Below are 18,304 nucleotides of genomic sequence, written 5' to 3' on the forward strand. Positions count from 1 at the left end.
CAATCTTACAGAAAGTGAACCCAGACTAAACCCTCGGTTTACTTTCGGGTTTAACTCCAGGTTAATTAGAGTAAACCCAAAGTAAACTAGAGAGTAACCCCTGTAAAAAGACCACTAAGGCAGACGCTACATGTGTATTTCGAATATACGAGAGGTGGGCATTACAGGCAGTAAGATAATTAGATAAAAGATGGGTCTGCTTCACATTTCAATGTTTAAAGAGGACTATAAAAGTAAACACGAGTAAACCCAAAGTAAATACTGAGTGGATCCATGGTAAACCCAAACTGGACACAAATTTCCAAAAGTAAACCCAGAGTAAACCCCAAGTTAACCTCGAATGTATACCAGGTGTTTAGTTGGAGGTTTACTCTGGTGTTAGGTTGGGTCTGATTGGTACTGTAGTTATAATGAATACAGGGTAATCTTCACCATTCTACACTTCCATTTTCTGACTATGTATGAGATACAGGATTAATTACATATTTTTATTATAGATTATAGGTGTACAATTAATAATTCCTTTTACCCCTCTTAAGCAGACACCTTAACTTGTGTCCTCCAAATACTGTTTACATATATATAGTTCATATTAAAATATCTGAGACAGAATACGAGAGACATTCTTTCTTAATTAACTTACCCCATCATCTTCATTGAACACTTCTCCAGTATTCTCTTCTCGTTGCTCTAAATCCATTTGCTACAAAAAACACCCCATTAAGTTAAAAAAAAGGTTGGATATACCAAACTTGGGTACAGTACCAATCTTACAGAAAGTGAACCCAGACTAAACCCTCGGTTTACTTTCGGGTTTAACTCCAAGTTAATTAGAGTAAACCCAGGGTAAACTAGAGTAACCCCTGTAAAAAGACCCCTTAGGCAGACGCTACATGTGTATTTCGAATATACGAGAGGTGGGCATTACAGGCAGTAAGATAATTAGATAAAAGATGGGTCTGCTTCACATTTCAATGTTTAAAGAGGACTTTAAAAGTAAACACGAGTAAACCCAAAGTAAATACTGAGTGGATCCATGGTAAACCCAAACTGGACACAAATTTCCAAAAGTAAATCCAGAGTAAACCCCAAGTTAACCTCGAATGTATACCAGGTGTTTAGTTGGAGGTTTACTCTGGTGTTAGGTTGGGTCTGATTGGTACTGTAGTTATAATGAATACAGGTTAATCTTCACCATTCTACACTTCCATTTTCTGACTATGTATGAGATACAGGATTAATTACATATTTTTATTATAGATTATAGGTGTATAATTAATAATTCCTTTTACCCCTCTTAAGCAGACACCTTAACTTGTGTCCTCCAAATACTGTTTACATATATATAGTTCATATTAAAATATCTGAGACAGAATACGAGAGACATTCTTTCTTAACTTACCCCATCATCTTCATTGAACACTTCTCCAGTATTCTCTTCTCGTTGCTCTAAATCCATTTGCTACAAAAAACACCCCATTAAGTTAAAAAAAAGGTTGGATATACCAAACTTGGGTACAGTACCAATCTTACAGAAAGTGAACCCAGACTAAACCCTCGGTTTACTTTCGGGTTTAACTCCAGGTTAATTAGAGTAAACCCAGAGTAAACTAGAGAGTAACCCCTGTAAAAAGACCCCTTAGGCAGACGCTACATGTGTATTTCGAATATACGAGAGGTGGGCATTACAGGCAGTAAGATAATTAGATAAAAGATGGGTCTGCTTCACATTTCAATGTTTAAAGAGGACTATAAAAGTAAACACGAGTAAACCCAAAGTAAATACTGAGTGGATCCATGGTAAACCCAAACTGGACACAAATTTCCAAAAGTAAACCCAGAGTAAACCCCAAGTTAACCTCGAATGTATACCAGGTGTTTAGTTGGAGGTTTACTCTGGTGTTAGGTTGGGTCTGATTGGTACTGTAGTTATAATGAATACAGGGTAATCTTCACCATTTTACACTTCCATTTTCTGACTATGTATGAGATACAGGATTAATTACATATTTTTATTATAGATTATAGGTGTATAATTAATAATTTCGTTTACCCCTCTTAAGCAGACACCTTAACTTGTGTCCTCCAAATACTGTTTACATATATATAGTTCATATTAAAATATCTGAGACAGAATATGAGAGACATTCTTTCTTAACTTACCCCATCATCTTCATTGAACACTTCTCCAGTATTCTCTTCTCGTTGCCCCAAATCCGCTGGCTAAAAAAACATCACATGAGATTTAATAATTACTAGTAAGTGAATTTTAAAGCTTAGGTAGTTATAATGAATATAGGGTAATTTTCACCATTTTACACTTGCATAATTTTCACCCCTTTGAATTGCAATATTTATTCTAGATATTAAGCAAACGTCTTTACAGTATTATATATACTATCACTGGGGCTGGCAAACAATACTCCTCTGTTTAAATAAGTCACAAATTCATATCTGAACATGAACTATTACATCAAAGAATTCTTTTGTTCTTTCTTGAGTATCTTGGTACTTTTCTATGCTAAGTATTTTCCGTACTAAGGAGGGTATAATTGTTGATTAGTCCTTAAATAAGACTGGACACTTAACTTAAAACCATTCATCAAACTTTTGAAGGTAATATGATACTCATTTTGAATGATTTGCTCAGCAATGTACATGTAATATTATATGTTTACTATTACCTTGAAGTTCTTTGTCTTAAAGCATAATTGTTGTATGATCTCTGATTGTAGAGAATCAGAACAGCTATCTGAAATGTAATCTTCCTCTGAGCTGACATCTAACACAAAAGTAAAAGAAAATAAGGAAAAGTATACCAATAATTATAGCAGTAACTTTTTAATTTGCTTCATATTCAAAAATATTCTCATTGAATCTTAGGCGTTAACTTTGAAATACCAAACTATAAGGGAGGGCAACAAAATGAAAAGATACAAAAAGTTTTCAAACGAGTGATTTCAGTCACATATATACATATATAGTGAGTATTCTAGCTGCATGTAGACTAGCTGTTTAATGATCTTTCCTGTCAGTTTAAAAGACCATCCCATTAAATATCCGATGTATAATTCATGATGTGCCCCAAGCATTTCCTATTTGTACAAATGCAGTATTTTTGTTGCATTAAGTAAAATGTAACTGGAAAAAATAAATAAATATTTTTATGACAATTTTTCCTTAATTTATGCAAACAAATGAGATATTGAACATAGAATTTATTTTAAACAGTCAGCCCGATGACTTTCTACTAAAATACAATCAGTTTCTCTTGATAGATTATTATGGTTATTTGACCACATGCATGTATCACTGATCCCATTTAATGTAAGCAATAACAATGCAGTGTAACATTAGCAGCATTGTTTGATAGAATAATAATATCTTTCAAATAAAGCCCACCATAAAAAATGCTGTCTTCTCAATAACCAATAACATGTAGCATTTGAGGTACATGTACAATATGTGCACTAGCTGGCTTACACCACTTGATTATGACTAATTTATTTACACTGAAGCTTCACCATGATCATATCCGTCTAAAAAATTGTCATTAAAATATTATTTACCCGAAATCTTCCTGATATCAAATGGATCATCATCAATATCATCACAGTCATCATCCTCAAATTCTGTCAATTACATTAAATACTTTTAATTGAAACAGCAAGTTTCAAACAAAATCCAGTTCTAAATGCCAGAATGGGTGTGTAACATAATTTCCAAAAGTATCCTATACTCAGGAATATGGTCATTATTATTTCATTACTTATTATCAGTTTTTATTCTATTAACTAACATAAGGACAATCAAAGACTGTTAAATAAGGCACATATGCAATTTGAAACCAAAAAATTAGACAATATGTTAAATTGATATATACACAAGGGTAATAATAACTATAAAAACATTAAAAAGAAAATATATAAATAAAATAAATCAGATGAAATTTATTTGAACTATTTCAGCAATTATAAATGACATTTACCAAACTTGCAGACATCCTGAAAAGTTTTGAAAAAAAAATTATGTGCCATCTTAGAAATTACTGTTGAGTAAATCAATTGAAAATAAAATTATATTCTAGGCACTATAACATTAATTTTTCTAATTTTCAGATTTGACATTCTGTTTTTTTTTAACAAAACTGGTGTCCATTTGAAATAAATCAACCTGCTAGTTATATACAGATGATAAAACATAGAATTTTCATTCCTAATTAATTAATACCTCAACCCTCATCCATGCCAACCAACACAGAACATTTAATTTAGTTCAAACATGTTGTGATATTGTTTAACATATCCACACATATTTAAATTAATTTATCCATGCAGGATATTTAAAATAAATTGAATCTACAGACAGATAGACAGACATGAGGGCAACAAACATACAAAAAATGTGAACCTTAAACATTGGGTATGAAGTTAAAACAATTAACATTAAATAACATCTTCAAAAAATTTTAATGTTTTTTTTTTTTCATTTTTATTATTTATCAATTACATGTATATAATTTCAGTTTCTCCATGATGTTAGTTAATATACTTTACCTTGCTCCTCCACCAAAGGTTCTCTTTGTCCCCATAATTATATTGAATTTCTTCCCCTGGCTGTATATCCTTCATAGCATACAGACAGAGGTACTCCTTTTCATGAAAAACTTTAAGCTTCATTACTGAATTGGCTGTTTTGTCTGCATCATTCACAAAATGACAAATGCTGTTACTGACACCCTCTGCATCAATGCTAAAACAAAAAAATAAACAATTATAAATAACAAATGAAGAAAAAAAAATCTGTATTTTACCTTTATTAATAATGTGGCGCACTACACCTTGAAATAATTTCTCAAATCAGCACAACACTACTTGATTATGTAAATTTGATTATGATAGATTGCATGATGAATAAGAAGTGTAGAAATCAAATAGGAGGTAAATTTTGGATAAAAAACTGTATTTTTAAAAATTCAATTCAGTACACTAGTATTCATGAACAAAAGTCATAGGCAGATTCCAACTCATGATCTGCAGTTCACAAGCCCAATGTTTTAACTGCTGAGCAATTATGATAAATAAATGATATTTAACAACAATATACCATAACAATACATTTAAAGCAATATGAGCTGTATTTTTTTAGAATTTCATTTTGCTGTAAATCCTGCTAGGATGCTAAGTCTGCATGTAACTTAATTTTTTATGATAAATAAGGTTGAAAAAAAATCATTAATTTTTGTCAGAGAAAAGATATCTCTTCTAAGGAACATATGGCAAATCAATTTTTGTACAGGATAACAATAATTCAATTTCGCTCCAATATTAAGGCTCCGTAACGGCCCTTTTCACAAAAATTTGGCGAAAAGAAATTTAAATACCATGATATTTTTGACATTTTCGTTACAAAAATTTTCATCATGAAAATTGCAGCTCATATTCCTTTAACTGCCATCTTGTAATATAGTGTCTTGAAAAGTAAAGTCTAGCTGTAGTAAGGTACCTTAAGTTTAAGTAATTTATACTATATACATGAAATAACACTCTTCACATTAATGGGCTTTGTATTTTTGTACATATTGCTATGTATATACTTTGCAAATTTTTCTATCAATTGTGAACCTTTTTTCAAAATTGAAATAAGGAGAGACTTTCTGGATACAGTTAAACTTCGGTATCTCAAGCACCAATATCTCGAACACCGCAGATATCTCGAGGTACGTCTGTGGTCCCACCCATTTTTACTATATAAGTGATTATAAAAAACCCGGGTATGTCAACACGGATAACTCAAATGCCCTGCTTATCTCAAAGTAAATTTACAGCCCCAGTAAGAATAACTAATAAGAATCTCTATTTACATAAATAGTATATAAAACTATGTGCTTTAAAATATACACAAAAAAGGCCACACACAATGCCATCTCTTTGGGGCTCTAAATTTACCTCTTTTTCACCACTGTAGGTTAGCATGTACATGTACCGGCCCGGTATGTAGAAGGTAGAAAACATTGTTAGCCCCAAACCATCACAGAAAGTCCTCAAACATGCAAACACAGTTTCAGGAAAATGTAAAATAATTTTGTGTAATTCATTTTCATCAGAATTTTTTAATGACAACTTTTGTTCATGTTCATGACATTGAGAGAGAGAGAGAGAGAGAGAGAGAGAGAGAAGGATATCAACTATAATATAGAAAACTTGACATATTTAGCAATATCAACTCCTGCCCCCCAAAAAGTTTGCATGTATTTACCATCCAACTGTTAAAGCTATTTTATTTTTTGGAGACTTTAACAATTGCCTTTGTTCAGTAAAAAATAGGCTAAGTTATCGAAATTTTACAAATAATATTATTTATAAAGAACTTTACTCTATCCCAAGTTATTGCTTCAATCTGTTTTTGATGATTTTTACTTAAAATACACATACCTGTGAAAGAAATACAATTGAAATTGATGAAAGGGAAAATATCAAGATATCTTCTTTGACACATTATCATTTTTGGGAGTTGATTTTAATCAACTCTCCTATGCAGTTACTCTGGCAAACCCAAAGTGAAACAGTGTTTGGACCTAAGCACAAATCTTCACCGCTGACAAGACTTAGCTCTTGAAAATAATAGAAAAATTCAATGTAATGTATGCTGAGGCATTGTTTTTCAAGGAAACTTATCAATAAACACTTTGAAAATAATCAGATTTTATATAATATGAACAACTAAGATATTTTTATAGTCTCATGTATTCCTACACCAGAGTTTAATAATTCAAACCTGACAGGGTTTTTGGACCAAATGGCTATCTAACAAAACAACGAATGTATTTTGAAGAAAAGCAGTAGATCTCCAAATCAAAGCAGTAAGCGGGAAACAGACTCAGATGTAAAAAGCTGTAGACTTCAACATAAAGCGATAGAGTTAACATGTATGCCTTCTATCAATAAAGTTACCCTATGCTTGTAATTATGGGTTTTTTTTTATAATAAAATATGCATTTTATTTGTTGAATTAATTTACAGGGGACTGTATAATAAGCATATCACACTCATCTTTAATGATTTCACACATGAAAGCGTAATCAAAAATCGGAAGCAAATAAAACAAATTCACAAACATTACATAGTCTAAGAGAAATTTTTATGCCTTCTGTCTGTTTGTCACTATATATTCAGTACTCATCTATTTTCGCATAGTATTAAAGGATTTATATAGCATAAGCATACTATGCCGTAATAGAGCACGGCAAATGTTTTCAACAAAAATCTTTCAAGCGCCGACAGCAGGATTCGAACTCACAACGCTAAAATCATTCCAGCTTGAAGCCCAACGCGTTACCGCTACACTAAATTAGCCGTTATTATAAATAACGGTATTTATCTATATAAAATGTAGATATGTACGGCTGACATCAAGCAATTAAAATTATTCGTTTTTCCAAAAACACTTCATTATTGACGGTAATTTTAAAGTTAAAGTTTCTAATGAACTTTTGAACAAATTGATTGAACATTTTTCAAAGAAATTCTACATTGTTCTACATGAGAATCACAAAAACGCTTTTTTAAATGACGCTTGATAACGAATGTACAAGAAAAAAATTCAATGAGATTTCGTCTGCTAAACATTTCGAGTTTTCTCGGCAAGGCCAAACGTCTCTCATTTCTTGAAAAGAACATAAACCTTTGTTGACTTTTTAATGTACAACAAATTGTTGATTAAATAAACTATCAAATCAATTGATTAATTTGAAAAAGAAACAAACACTTGCTTTTCCAGTGATTATTTTTAGGGACTTGTCAACACTCGAACGTCACAGCTACATGTACTTATAGCAAAGCATGTCCGTATATTCAACAGTCGGCATAATAATAACATTAGGCTTGTGCACTAATATTGTCTCAAACCCTGACTACTATTTAGGCATAGTACATGTAAACACAACATTATTATATATAAACAGCAAGTCTTGTCATCGGTTGGTACATGTACCCATATTTATGCACATGTAATATCTCATTAACATCACAAAAGTATACATAAGATTCAATAAAGTATTCAAAACTATTCTTACCATAAGTCCTGTCCTTTGTAGCAATAGAAGAAGAATTTGTTTTCTGTTGACTTTTTCATCCTTTCAGTTGCTTCGTTCTTCGTTATTTTCTCCCCAGCATATTGTAATAGAAAATCCCCTTTCGCATGCTCAGCCACACTAAATACGCCAAACCCTGTTTTATGGATGAAATGAAACTCCTGATTGGCAACAAAACATTACAAGTACGGGTCACGTTTAACATTTTCATACAAATAGTTATCGCCGAGTACCATTTCTCGCCAGTGTATTGTTACGTAATTTTTCATATATAATTTTATGTGTTGATAATTAAAATGATGTAAGAATGCACTGGCGAAAAATGGTAGGTGGCGAGAACTGGTCACACGCCATTATATTACTAAAAATTTTGAAATGAAATGCAAAATTTCTTTATTCATCAAATTAATACGGTATTTTTCAAAACCACATAAAGATTTGGTTAAAAAAAAGAATGAACTTTCGTTAAAATCATTGTGCATAGGGAATAATGTCACAATATAAGGTCAGTAAAATGTTTTAAAAAGAGGATAATATATATTATATATATCATTAAATGCTTCTGATTTTAAACACCAGTGTTTGAGAGAATCCTGGAATCTAGGTGGTATGGGACACCTGTCTATATTAACATTTTAATCATAAAATTTTACTTGATATGATTGTTTACTTAAATTCGAAGTATGTCACAATTTGGAGGTGTCCAATACAACCTTACTAGTAAGAGATATTTAAAAAAGAAATTCACATTGATGCTATTATATGCATAGGGAAATCATAGAAATATTCTGAAAGTGTCATTAAGATTACTGTAGACGTACTTTTGTCCGCTTGGTATTAATTTACACTATGAATGCGGGCACAAATTTTCCGCAGAATTTTTTCCCAGGCTACTTAAAGTGCGGTTTGGAACGAAATTTTGAAATTGCATTACATGAATAAGGATAACTGGAAGTTAATACATTATATAACACTTGCCTATACGTGTACCCGATGTGTTATCGTTTTTATATATGCAAACTCAAACAAATTTGTTTTGAGAATTCACATAATAAATAATTTAATCTCCTAAAGATTTGAATTTTCTGTAAATTTACTTGCATGAAATTTAAACTTCTCCCAGCTTGAAATAACGGCATGTGTCAGAAGACAAATAACCCAAAGCGGGTCTGTCTTTCAATGACCCAATTAACTACACGCTAAGACCTGTGTTTTTACTGCAATTTTTAGATCCCTTTGTGCTCTGATTTTTAATTGATAAAACTGATCAACTCATAATTTAAACGACATGTGAACCTATAAATTGACAGTTAATAAAGATTAAAATATTTGTTGTAACATCTTGACGGCTAACTAATGACTACCGACCAGTGCACAACCGATCATTACTGTTCACTGTGAACAGTTCTTACAATTTAAGTCCGAAGTTGGACAAATTCTAGGTAATGAAAATCGCTCAGAACTAAATTTAATAATAATTATTCAAATGATTTTTTTTTCATTCAAAGAATCCGCGTAAGTATTTACCCGCGCATTAAATTGATATTTTGATTCCGCGGAATTATGACCCCGTGGAAAAAAATACGTCTACAGTATCTTAATTTAGAATTAGTACAATATTAAGTTGAGTGGTTTTCTGTTAATGATAATATCCATCATCGATATCTTAACATAATTAAATAAATTACTCAAATATAAATAAGAAAATATGTATTAAAGAAAAAAAAATACTACCTTTATAGTCTGATATATATTTGACTTCAAAGCCGTCCTTGTCAAGACCTGCCTCACAATAACGCTGTGCCTCAGCATCAGGCGACAAACGTTTTTTCTAAAAAGTATGTATTATATGACTAAGATTATTGCAAGATCAATCAATAATACTGTAAATTGTACATTTTATGAAAAATCAGAAGATATATATATATATATATATATAACATATCAAGGTTTGCTCAAATTCATCTCCTTATAATATGATAAATAATTCAAGAACTTAATTAATACCATCATTCCTGAAAGAGGGGCTAAAAAAATATCATGATGGTGAGAATGGTAACAATAAAGCTTGATGGGTGGTTATAGTTATCTGTAGTTACATGTAGTCAGTTAGTCCGAAATAGCCGTTGTTTCATGGCTCTTTCGACAATTTGATATTTTATTTGCAAGAAAAACATCAGAACCGGCACCATTATGAAAACAGAATATTCATCCCTTCCACCTGAAGGCAGGATTCTCGTTTCGAATTCAAATGTTTCACTCCAGACCTATCTAACTAATGAAATGACGATACTGCTACTCACTAATATTGCTTTTTAATGGTTCTTGCATCCAATTAACAGAGTAGAAAACATATTTTATCAAACTGTCAAACTTTGTTTTGATTTTGTGCATGTCTGAAATCTCTAGAGATAACAGCTGGGTTCACAAGTCACTGTTTTTCATTAATATTATCAAAACATAGGGAAAAATTTACTTTAAGCAATATATATCTATACTATTAGTGAGTTTTAAAACTAATATTTAAGAAATAAACAAATAAAAGTTCACCGGGATATGAAGTTGGTTTGTCACGTGATCAAATCCTGTGAAGCCGAAATCCAAGCAACAAGCGATAAGCGCGTGCTATGAACATTGTGACATCACAAAAAAGTTCATACAGAATTGAAAGTTTTCGCTATTCTATAGGTTCACATAAGGAAATGTATTTGCAAATGTAAATATACATTATTAAATTGTATTGTTTATTATAATTATAATACATATGATACCACAGGTTCTATGGTAGGCAGTATTTCTGTTTACGTACAGTAGCACGCGCTGAAATTGAATTTTGACATCGGGATATTTTTAGGCATAGTAAACAAAGACACGCTGAACATCACTGGGGTATATATTAATTAGAGGAAACTCACAATAACATTAATTTCTGGAAATATCTCCATATTGATTTTTTGACAAAATGATTTAACTACCACAATATCATAGGACCGGCTCATATTTTCAAGTCAGTCTTGTCAGTTCATGTAAATATCTTGGGTTAAAGATTGTCAACATTTCACTGGGGAACTGGTGTGTGATTAGTTATACAAGCCCATATGCGTCTAATTTAGTTGAAAAGCATTCTGAGAGTACTGCAGCTCAAGCAATACACATGATCCCCGACCGGTTTGTAATATTTTATGAAAGCTTTACTCTTTTTAAAAATAAGAGATAAAGAACAGAGGAAATTCAAATTATATATTCTACTCTAGATTGAAAACAGACTTCATTTTACTGTATTTAAATGTAACATATATTCTTTGTGATTTTTTAAGGTTAATGATAATATTTGACATGTTATACCAGGCCTCTTGAAATATACAAAGTGGAGAAAAATAATACTCTTTAATTTATCCAGAGACATAAGTAACATTTATGTCTCTGATTTATCTTGTGCAATTTCGCCAAGTCCATTGAGTATTCGCTGGTAGAAATTTGTGAAAATAATGCCCTGTTATGCACAATATCATTTCTTACCATCTTCTGTATCCCGAATCAAACCAAAGAGCTATATAATATTGAACAGCCCGAACCCGATAACGAACCCGATTGTAATAATACAAAAAATGTACACACATTACTTGACACTATTCTACAGAACTTATTTGTTAGAAGTGATACAAGACTTAGTGATGCCAGATATTATTACTGACCACATAACGTTACTGGCCTTGTTTATTCACTACACACCGAACCACCAAAAATCTTCAAAATTCCCATGACATAATACATATAATATTATTATAGCGAGCGCAGCTCGTCGGCCGGCGAGCGAAGCGAGCTCTCAGAACCAGTGTGCGCGGGAAAAAGAACGAGCTTAACCTACAGCTCATCAAACAACATTTTTTGTCTACGTCCCTTAATGCTCTCTAATGTTTTCATCCGTGGTGCTATGCCAAAAATGGTCGACTTTTAACTCGTAATTTACAGTGTGTTAAGGTTTGAGGACACGTTTTGAGTACCGCATATTGTTTGGCGAGACTCAAGAGATTTGTTACATGCTTCGAGATACATAAACAAAGACGAACAAAGTCATGGATGTCGTCACAGTGCTCTCGCGCTCTATTTCCCATGATAAATTTAGAGGTGGCTCAAACATCTGTAATGCGTGTACTAGCTATTTCAGTATTTCAGTATAGACCGCGATACCTGCCTCATTGACATTGTATGACTTGTTTTTAATTTTGTTTTTAATATAGAGATTATATAAATATATACTAGCAAGAGCCATACTTTACTGTCATATCGATCCATTTTTAAGCTAGGCCTAATTGTGCATGCATGTACAGTAGGCAGGTATTAAAGTAGGGCCTATATGAGTGGGGAGGAAATAAACAATAGGACATTTTGAACTAAATAAAAAGGAATAAAGAGAAAAAATAAAGTTAAAAAATCTATGTAGATATTGCATAAAGTCAAACCATTAAATTTAAAAGTGGGAAAATACACAACTACAAACAGGGACCAGACTTTCTCTCTCTCTCTCTCTCTCTCTCTCTCTCTCTCTCTCTCTCCGAGTCTCTCTCCCTCTCTGGAGAGGGGTAAGGGATTGCTTTGTATGTACCATAACCATTAAAATTGATACATTTGGCATACTTATTGTAAAATTAATACCTTAACCATACTTATTGTAGAGCAATACTCTCTCAAAAATTCTTTAACGTTCGTTGATACCTAAATAACACTAGGTTGACAATGATGCAAGGTATGTGTACATACTTGCTGCCCTCGCCAGAACGGTAGCACCGTAAAACATATTAATACCTATATACAAATTTTCATGTTATGTTATTGAAATTCAAGATAAAATGCTAGAAATTACAGGATATTTACCCAGACCGTGGCAGACGTAAACATGTAAACCGGAAATGTTTACCTCAAGAAACAGAAGAGTTCCTACCCCCCCCCCCCCCCCTTCATATGAACAATATGTTTGCTAGGAAAACTTATAATAATTATCCAAATTATCACTGAATTATTTTTTACATGATTTCGGTTATAATCTATAATTTAACAAGCAACCTCTTGCGATATTACAGTAATGAGTCAACAGTTATACAGTAGGCTAGGGCATGCATGTTTACATGAATTGAATTATAAATGTTCCTACCTTTTTCTTTATATCGTTTTCTAGGACTGCTTTTAGCTGAAAAGGTATACATATTATGCATTAAATTAATATGAATACGATGTTAACTCCTAAACGTAACACTATAGATTAGCTAATTTCACAATAAATCTATTTTGTTGTGACGCAAAAATCAACCATGACGTCATATTATGTATCATGTAAAACGTACTGTCTTGAAATGCATGCATCTCATAGAATTAGTTCTCTCTTTACTTAAAACTGCAAATATTTTGTTTTAATTCAATTTTTTAGTAATCATTTTGGTGTTTTATTGTTTAACTTTGACAAGTCCTTGAAATGTTTTCCTTAGTTCAACATTTTTTTTGTCGTCATATTTCATGAACAGAGTGTGACAACAAAAGAATTTTAATGATTAAAAGTAAAATATCAACATAGAAACTTAATAAGCTATTATCGTAAATGATAAAAAATGTTTAAAAACATGAAACATACTCTTAAAAAGTATGGTTTTTATCAAGTTGAACATCGTCCACCTAAAGGGTATGCTGCGTATTTGTAAAAACATACATTCAACATTTTTAATGTTGTTTTATTGTGACCTTAAATAAACAATAAACACAAAAAGTATTTCCATGAAATAATTGTGTTTAGTTATTGCAAAAAAATGATAAACAAAGTTAATTAATAATTATCCCAACGTTAATTATTGCTTTTAAAATCAGGCAGACCCGTTTTTGTCTGCCTTAATTTAAGGTCTGCCTAAAGGTTATTCTAAAATACTTGATGTCCACATAATCTGTATAACATATATGTATATATATATATATATATATATATATATATATATATATATATATATATATATATATATATATATAAAGGATATCTAAATTGTGTGATATTTGCTTAATCCAACGAGTTGAAATGGTGTATGTATTCGCGAGGCTTGCCGAGCGAATATAACCATTTCAACGAGTTGGATAAAGCAAATATACAATCACATAATTATAGATGTTCTATTTATCTCATACAATTTGATTTATATTATGAAGCTTTTGAGACAGTCCCTTATATGACCCGAATTGATTTTTTTTTTCAAAGATTAAAAACGATGATGGAACGTTGTGTTATGCTGTCATTGTGACTGCGCAATGGAATTTAGTACGCCATTTCTGAGATCAATCTGTTTTAATGTAACGTTTCACCAAAATAAACCTTAAAATATTTTTTAGCTCTAATTAATTTGTCTTAGAGCTTATTCACTTGATTAAAGGAAATACTGATTTGGAGAGTTGAATTATCAAGTTTGCACGTTTGTTGATATACACAAAGTTGTAAATGCTCGTTGGTTTGAATTGACTCAAACGAGGAACAGTTGTTGATGTTCTATAAAACAAACACTAGCTTTATAATTCGAAATTGAAAATAGTGAATAAGGATGCTTACTGGTGGTGGAATAAAAATCTTATGAAACATTATTTCGGTAAGTTCATGTATATAAACACAACCAGAGCTCTCTGTTTTCATCGCATCGTCAGGATGAACTCTCTCTCTCTCTCTCTCTCTCTCTCTCTCTCTATCCCCCCCCCCCGGTTCCAACGCCTATTCGACGCAGTTATGTGTTTTCCTTCATATTTGTTATTTAAATCTTTGAACAAATCCCTTTTATATCAATGTTTTTTTTTAGATATATTTATGTTGAAAGTACTAGCAAATCTTTGTAAAAAGGTCACTGAAGCGATGGGCTGTGTCAAAAATAGTTCGGATCGGAAGTATTTAATAAACCATCACCCGTTTGATATAGCAAAGGTTTATCACACGGGTAATATACACCACACGTATGAGATAAATAAAGTGTTGTTTTTGTTTGTCCTCTGTCAATATCAGCACCAACAGACCACCTAAAAAGATGTACGTGGCCGGTGGTACACAAGTTTATAATCACCCAGTCAGCATCGCTTTTGAATACAGTTTACCCAAACTTATCGATATGGAAAAGAAATTGGACGCAGACGTTTTTCTCCCCAGCCAACGTAGCCTATTTAAAAAAAAAAAAAAAGAGAGGGTTTTTAAGGGAAAATTTTATACCGGTTCCGGGTACTAGATTGTTTACTAAATTACTTTTTCTTCAAATTACCTCATTTTCATTTTCCCAGATTTGTCGATAAGCTTCCATTTTTCATTTCAACGTTAAATTGATATATTTTCCTTAATTCTTTACACCATACTTTCAAAGGTACATGATTAGACGTCAAACGGGGTGAATTAAAATGTTTTGCTTTATAAAGGAAAAAGTCAAAATATTTACAAAAAAAAAATGTAAAAAAAAAAATAAAAACAATATAATATATTTTTCAAGATTATATTACCATCTTCATCTTCAAAAACGACACAACATTATTCATATGGGGTTGTCCGTCTGCAGCTCGGAGTTCGTATCAGAGAAAAAACTCTGATAATACACATAAAGAAGAATATGCGTAATTATACAGCTAACAACCTATTTGATAAATAATAATCAATAAAATGAAATCTCGGCAGTACTTCAGTAATACGGTTATTCATTCACACGATCATGATAAGTCTATATTGATCTATTTGTCGTATTTTATACAGGAGAAAGATTAAGAATGAACTACAAGCTAAGGTTGAATTTTATGTGTTATTTCATGCAAAATAAAGCTCGACTAGCACAATGCAACCGTTCAGCGTCAACATAATATTCCAAGTAATCAGATTGAACTGAACTTTACCTTTGGTGTTCAGAAAGCGATGAATATAACAACAACTGAACGTTAGTTACCTTTGATGTACAGACCACGCACCGTACAGAAATCGATGAATACAACAACACAACAAGTTAACAAAAGGTATTAATTACATTATATAAACATATACAACAGTGTATACAACAACACTCGTAACAGCGAATACGATATCTAGATAATTTTTCTGACTTCTGCTTTTGTGTTTTTTTTCTTGTGGTTTTGACACTAAGGCCACTTAAACTTAAGCAACCTCAAAATACCAAACCTACGAAGCAGAGAAATAAAAAAAAACACAAAAACTTTTCAAACAAATGATTTTTGACCATTTACCTTGCTGCAAATACAGTGGGCATTCAAGTTACATATATGCTACATCTTTAATAATTATCTTTCCTGACAATCCCGCTGAGTATCTCATATACATCTATATAGTTCTTAACCTGCTGTAAATATTTCTACAAATTGCAATATTTAAGTATAATTTTAAAAAAATACTAAATTAAAGAGTGTTTTTTACTTTACTTACCTAAAACACGTGCCCGAATGACATTAAATATAGAATTTTCTTTGAACAGCCTAAAGATATATCCTAAATAATTAGGTGCTTAGACACATACTTTTTCTTTATTTTTGTGTATGTGTGCTCGTTGTTCGATAAAACCATTTAGAATGCCAAAACCGGTTTTAGAAATATAAGTTAACGGTTTTTTAAAAATTGTTTTAATAGTGCCATTCAAAAGATGTGTCCAAACAATTTTGACTGCTTTCAATCGTTTGGGACTTTCGCTGTAAAAAAAAATGACTATCTATGCAGATATACTTTTTAAGGTATATATGATATTGATATACACAATACTGAAATAAGATAATGATCTAGGGTTCATGAAATATATAAAAAGAGAATTCATAAATGTTTAATGTTTATTCCTTTGCATAAAAGTATCATTTTAAAAATAATATTGTTTTTTAACATTTTTGAAAAAAGTTTTTAAAGAAATATGGGTAAATGCATGTGTCAATACAATTTATGTAATTGTGCGTTTCTTAAGGTGGCTCTATACACCACTTATTGATGACGCAGTACGCATAAAAGTAAATCTGGAAGCACGCAATTCCGGTACTGGCTGATTTAAACTGAGGCAAATTGTATGGGGACTGCTCTATTAAAATGTTTGTTAAATGAATAGTCTTAGATTTAATTTGTTAATTGGAAAAATCATTTCTTACAAGTAATGTGACACCTTCACGCTGCGTCGTATTATTTATCGTAAAAAACAATAAAATCAAGCATAATTTTTTAAATAGTTTCTTTCCGATTTTCGATATCTTACAGCGTAGCTCAGTGGGTTAGTGGGTTCACTACAAACCTGTAGGTCATGAGTTCGAATCCCGGTGAGGAGCACACAATTTTTAACTTTCCAAAATTTTCTAAAACGTATTTTTGGTTGAATACTGTTAAAGAAAATTCTAAACCGGTGAACGTATTTTAATCATAATATACTTTAATCCACATTAATATTGATAGATGTTCCTAACCATCTTAAGGGGATGGGAGGGTGGCTTTGAATTTCTCTCAGGTTGGGATACATAAATCGTATTAGTTAATTTTCCCCTTTATTTATTTGACTTAGTTTTGCATTAAAGCGAATAAATTCACTTATATAAGCCTATAATGAAATATGTACATGTATGTATTTATCATTCCATCGTGATATTTAGGAAATTTTCTTTAACTCAGAAATGAAAAGTCCCCAAGATGTTTGGGCATTGGGACTGAGGAACGATAACTCTTACCTGAGGAACTTTCATACCAAATAAAATTTAAAATATTTTTTGTGTTTATTTACAATGATTTTATTCAAATTTTTTTGTGTCACAGTTATTAAAATACATTTTTTATAACATCAAGCGGCTTTTTCAGATGATTTGTCAACAGAGTAAGAAAATATGAAAAATTATGTTTTGGGGCAATGCAAAAAAAAAATCGCAATAATAAAATTTTTGAATCTTAAGAAGTATTATATTTATTTTTAGGTGTCCGAAGGAAATATCCATCATATGTCAAAAAAAATTCTCTCATTTTCTTAATAATTAACTTTTTAAAAATTAGTTTACAAAACAGGAAAAAACATTTGAAAATTCTTTAAAAATACCTATAGTATCCCTATCATCATTTTAATATTTGATAAGTATATGTTTTGTGGTCTTCTATTGAAAATTGGAATAAACTCTGTGTGTATAGAGCCACCTTCATACATTTGGGAGAAAAACCCATTGTACTGGCTTCAGTAGGAACGATTTAAATCGACA

At 31.4% G+C, this 18,304-nt stretch overlaps 1 protein-coding gene across 1 annotated transcript; it reads right to left on the minus strand.

Moving 5' to 3' along the window:
* Positions 1-1,217: 1,217 nt before the first annotated feature.
* On the minus strand, positions 1,218-12,991 carry LOC128174298 (N-lysine methyltransferase KMT5A-A-like). The gene is made up of 8 exons (XM_052839880.1): positions 12,968-12,991; positions 9,827-9,923; positions 8,075-8,228; positions 4,557-4,752; positions 3,570-3,632; positions 2,685-2,782; positions 2,164-2,223; positions 1,218-1,462 (listed from the first exon to the last, which is right to left on the minus strand). Exons 1-8 carry the CDS (start codon positions 12,989-12,991, stop codon positions 1,450-1,452), a joined length of 705 nt encoding a protein of 234 aa, XP_052695840.1. The 3' UTR covers positions 1,218-1,449.
* Between the last annotated feature and the right edge of the window lie 5,313 nt (positions 12,992-18,304).

Source organism: Crassostrea angulata, chromosome 2 (genome assembly GCF_025612915.1).
Source record: "Crassostrea angulata isolate pt1a10 chromosome 2, ASM2561291v2, whole genome shotgun sequence".
Classification (NCBI taxonomy): domain Eukaryota; kingdom Metazoa; phylum Mollusca; class Bivalvia; order Ostreida; family Ostreidae; genus Magallana; species Magallana angulata.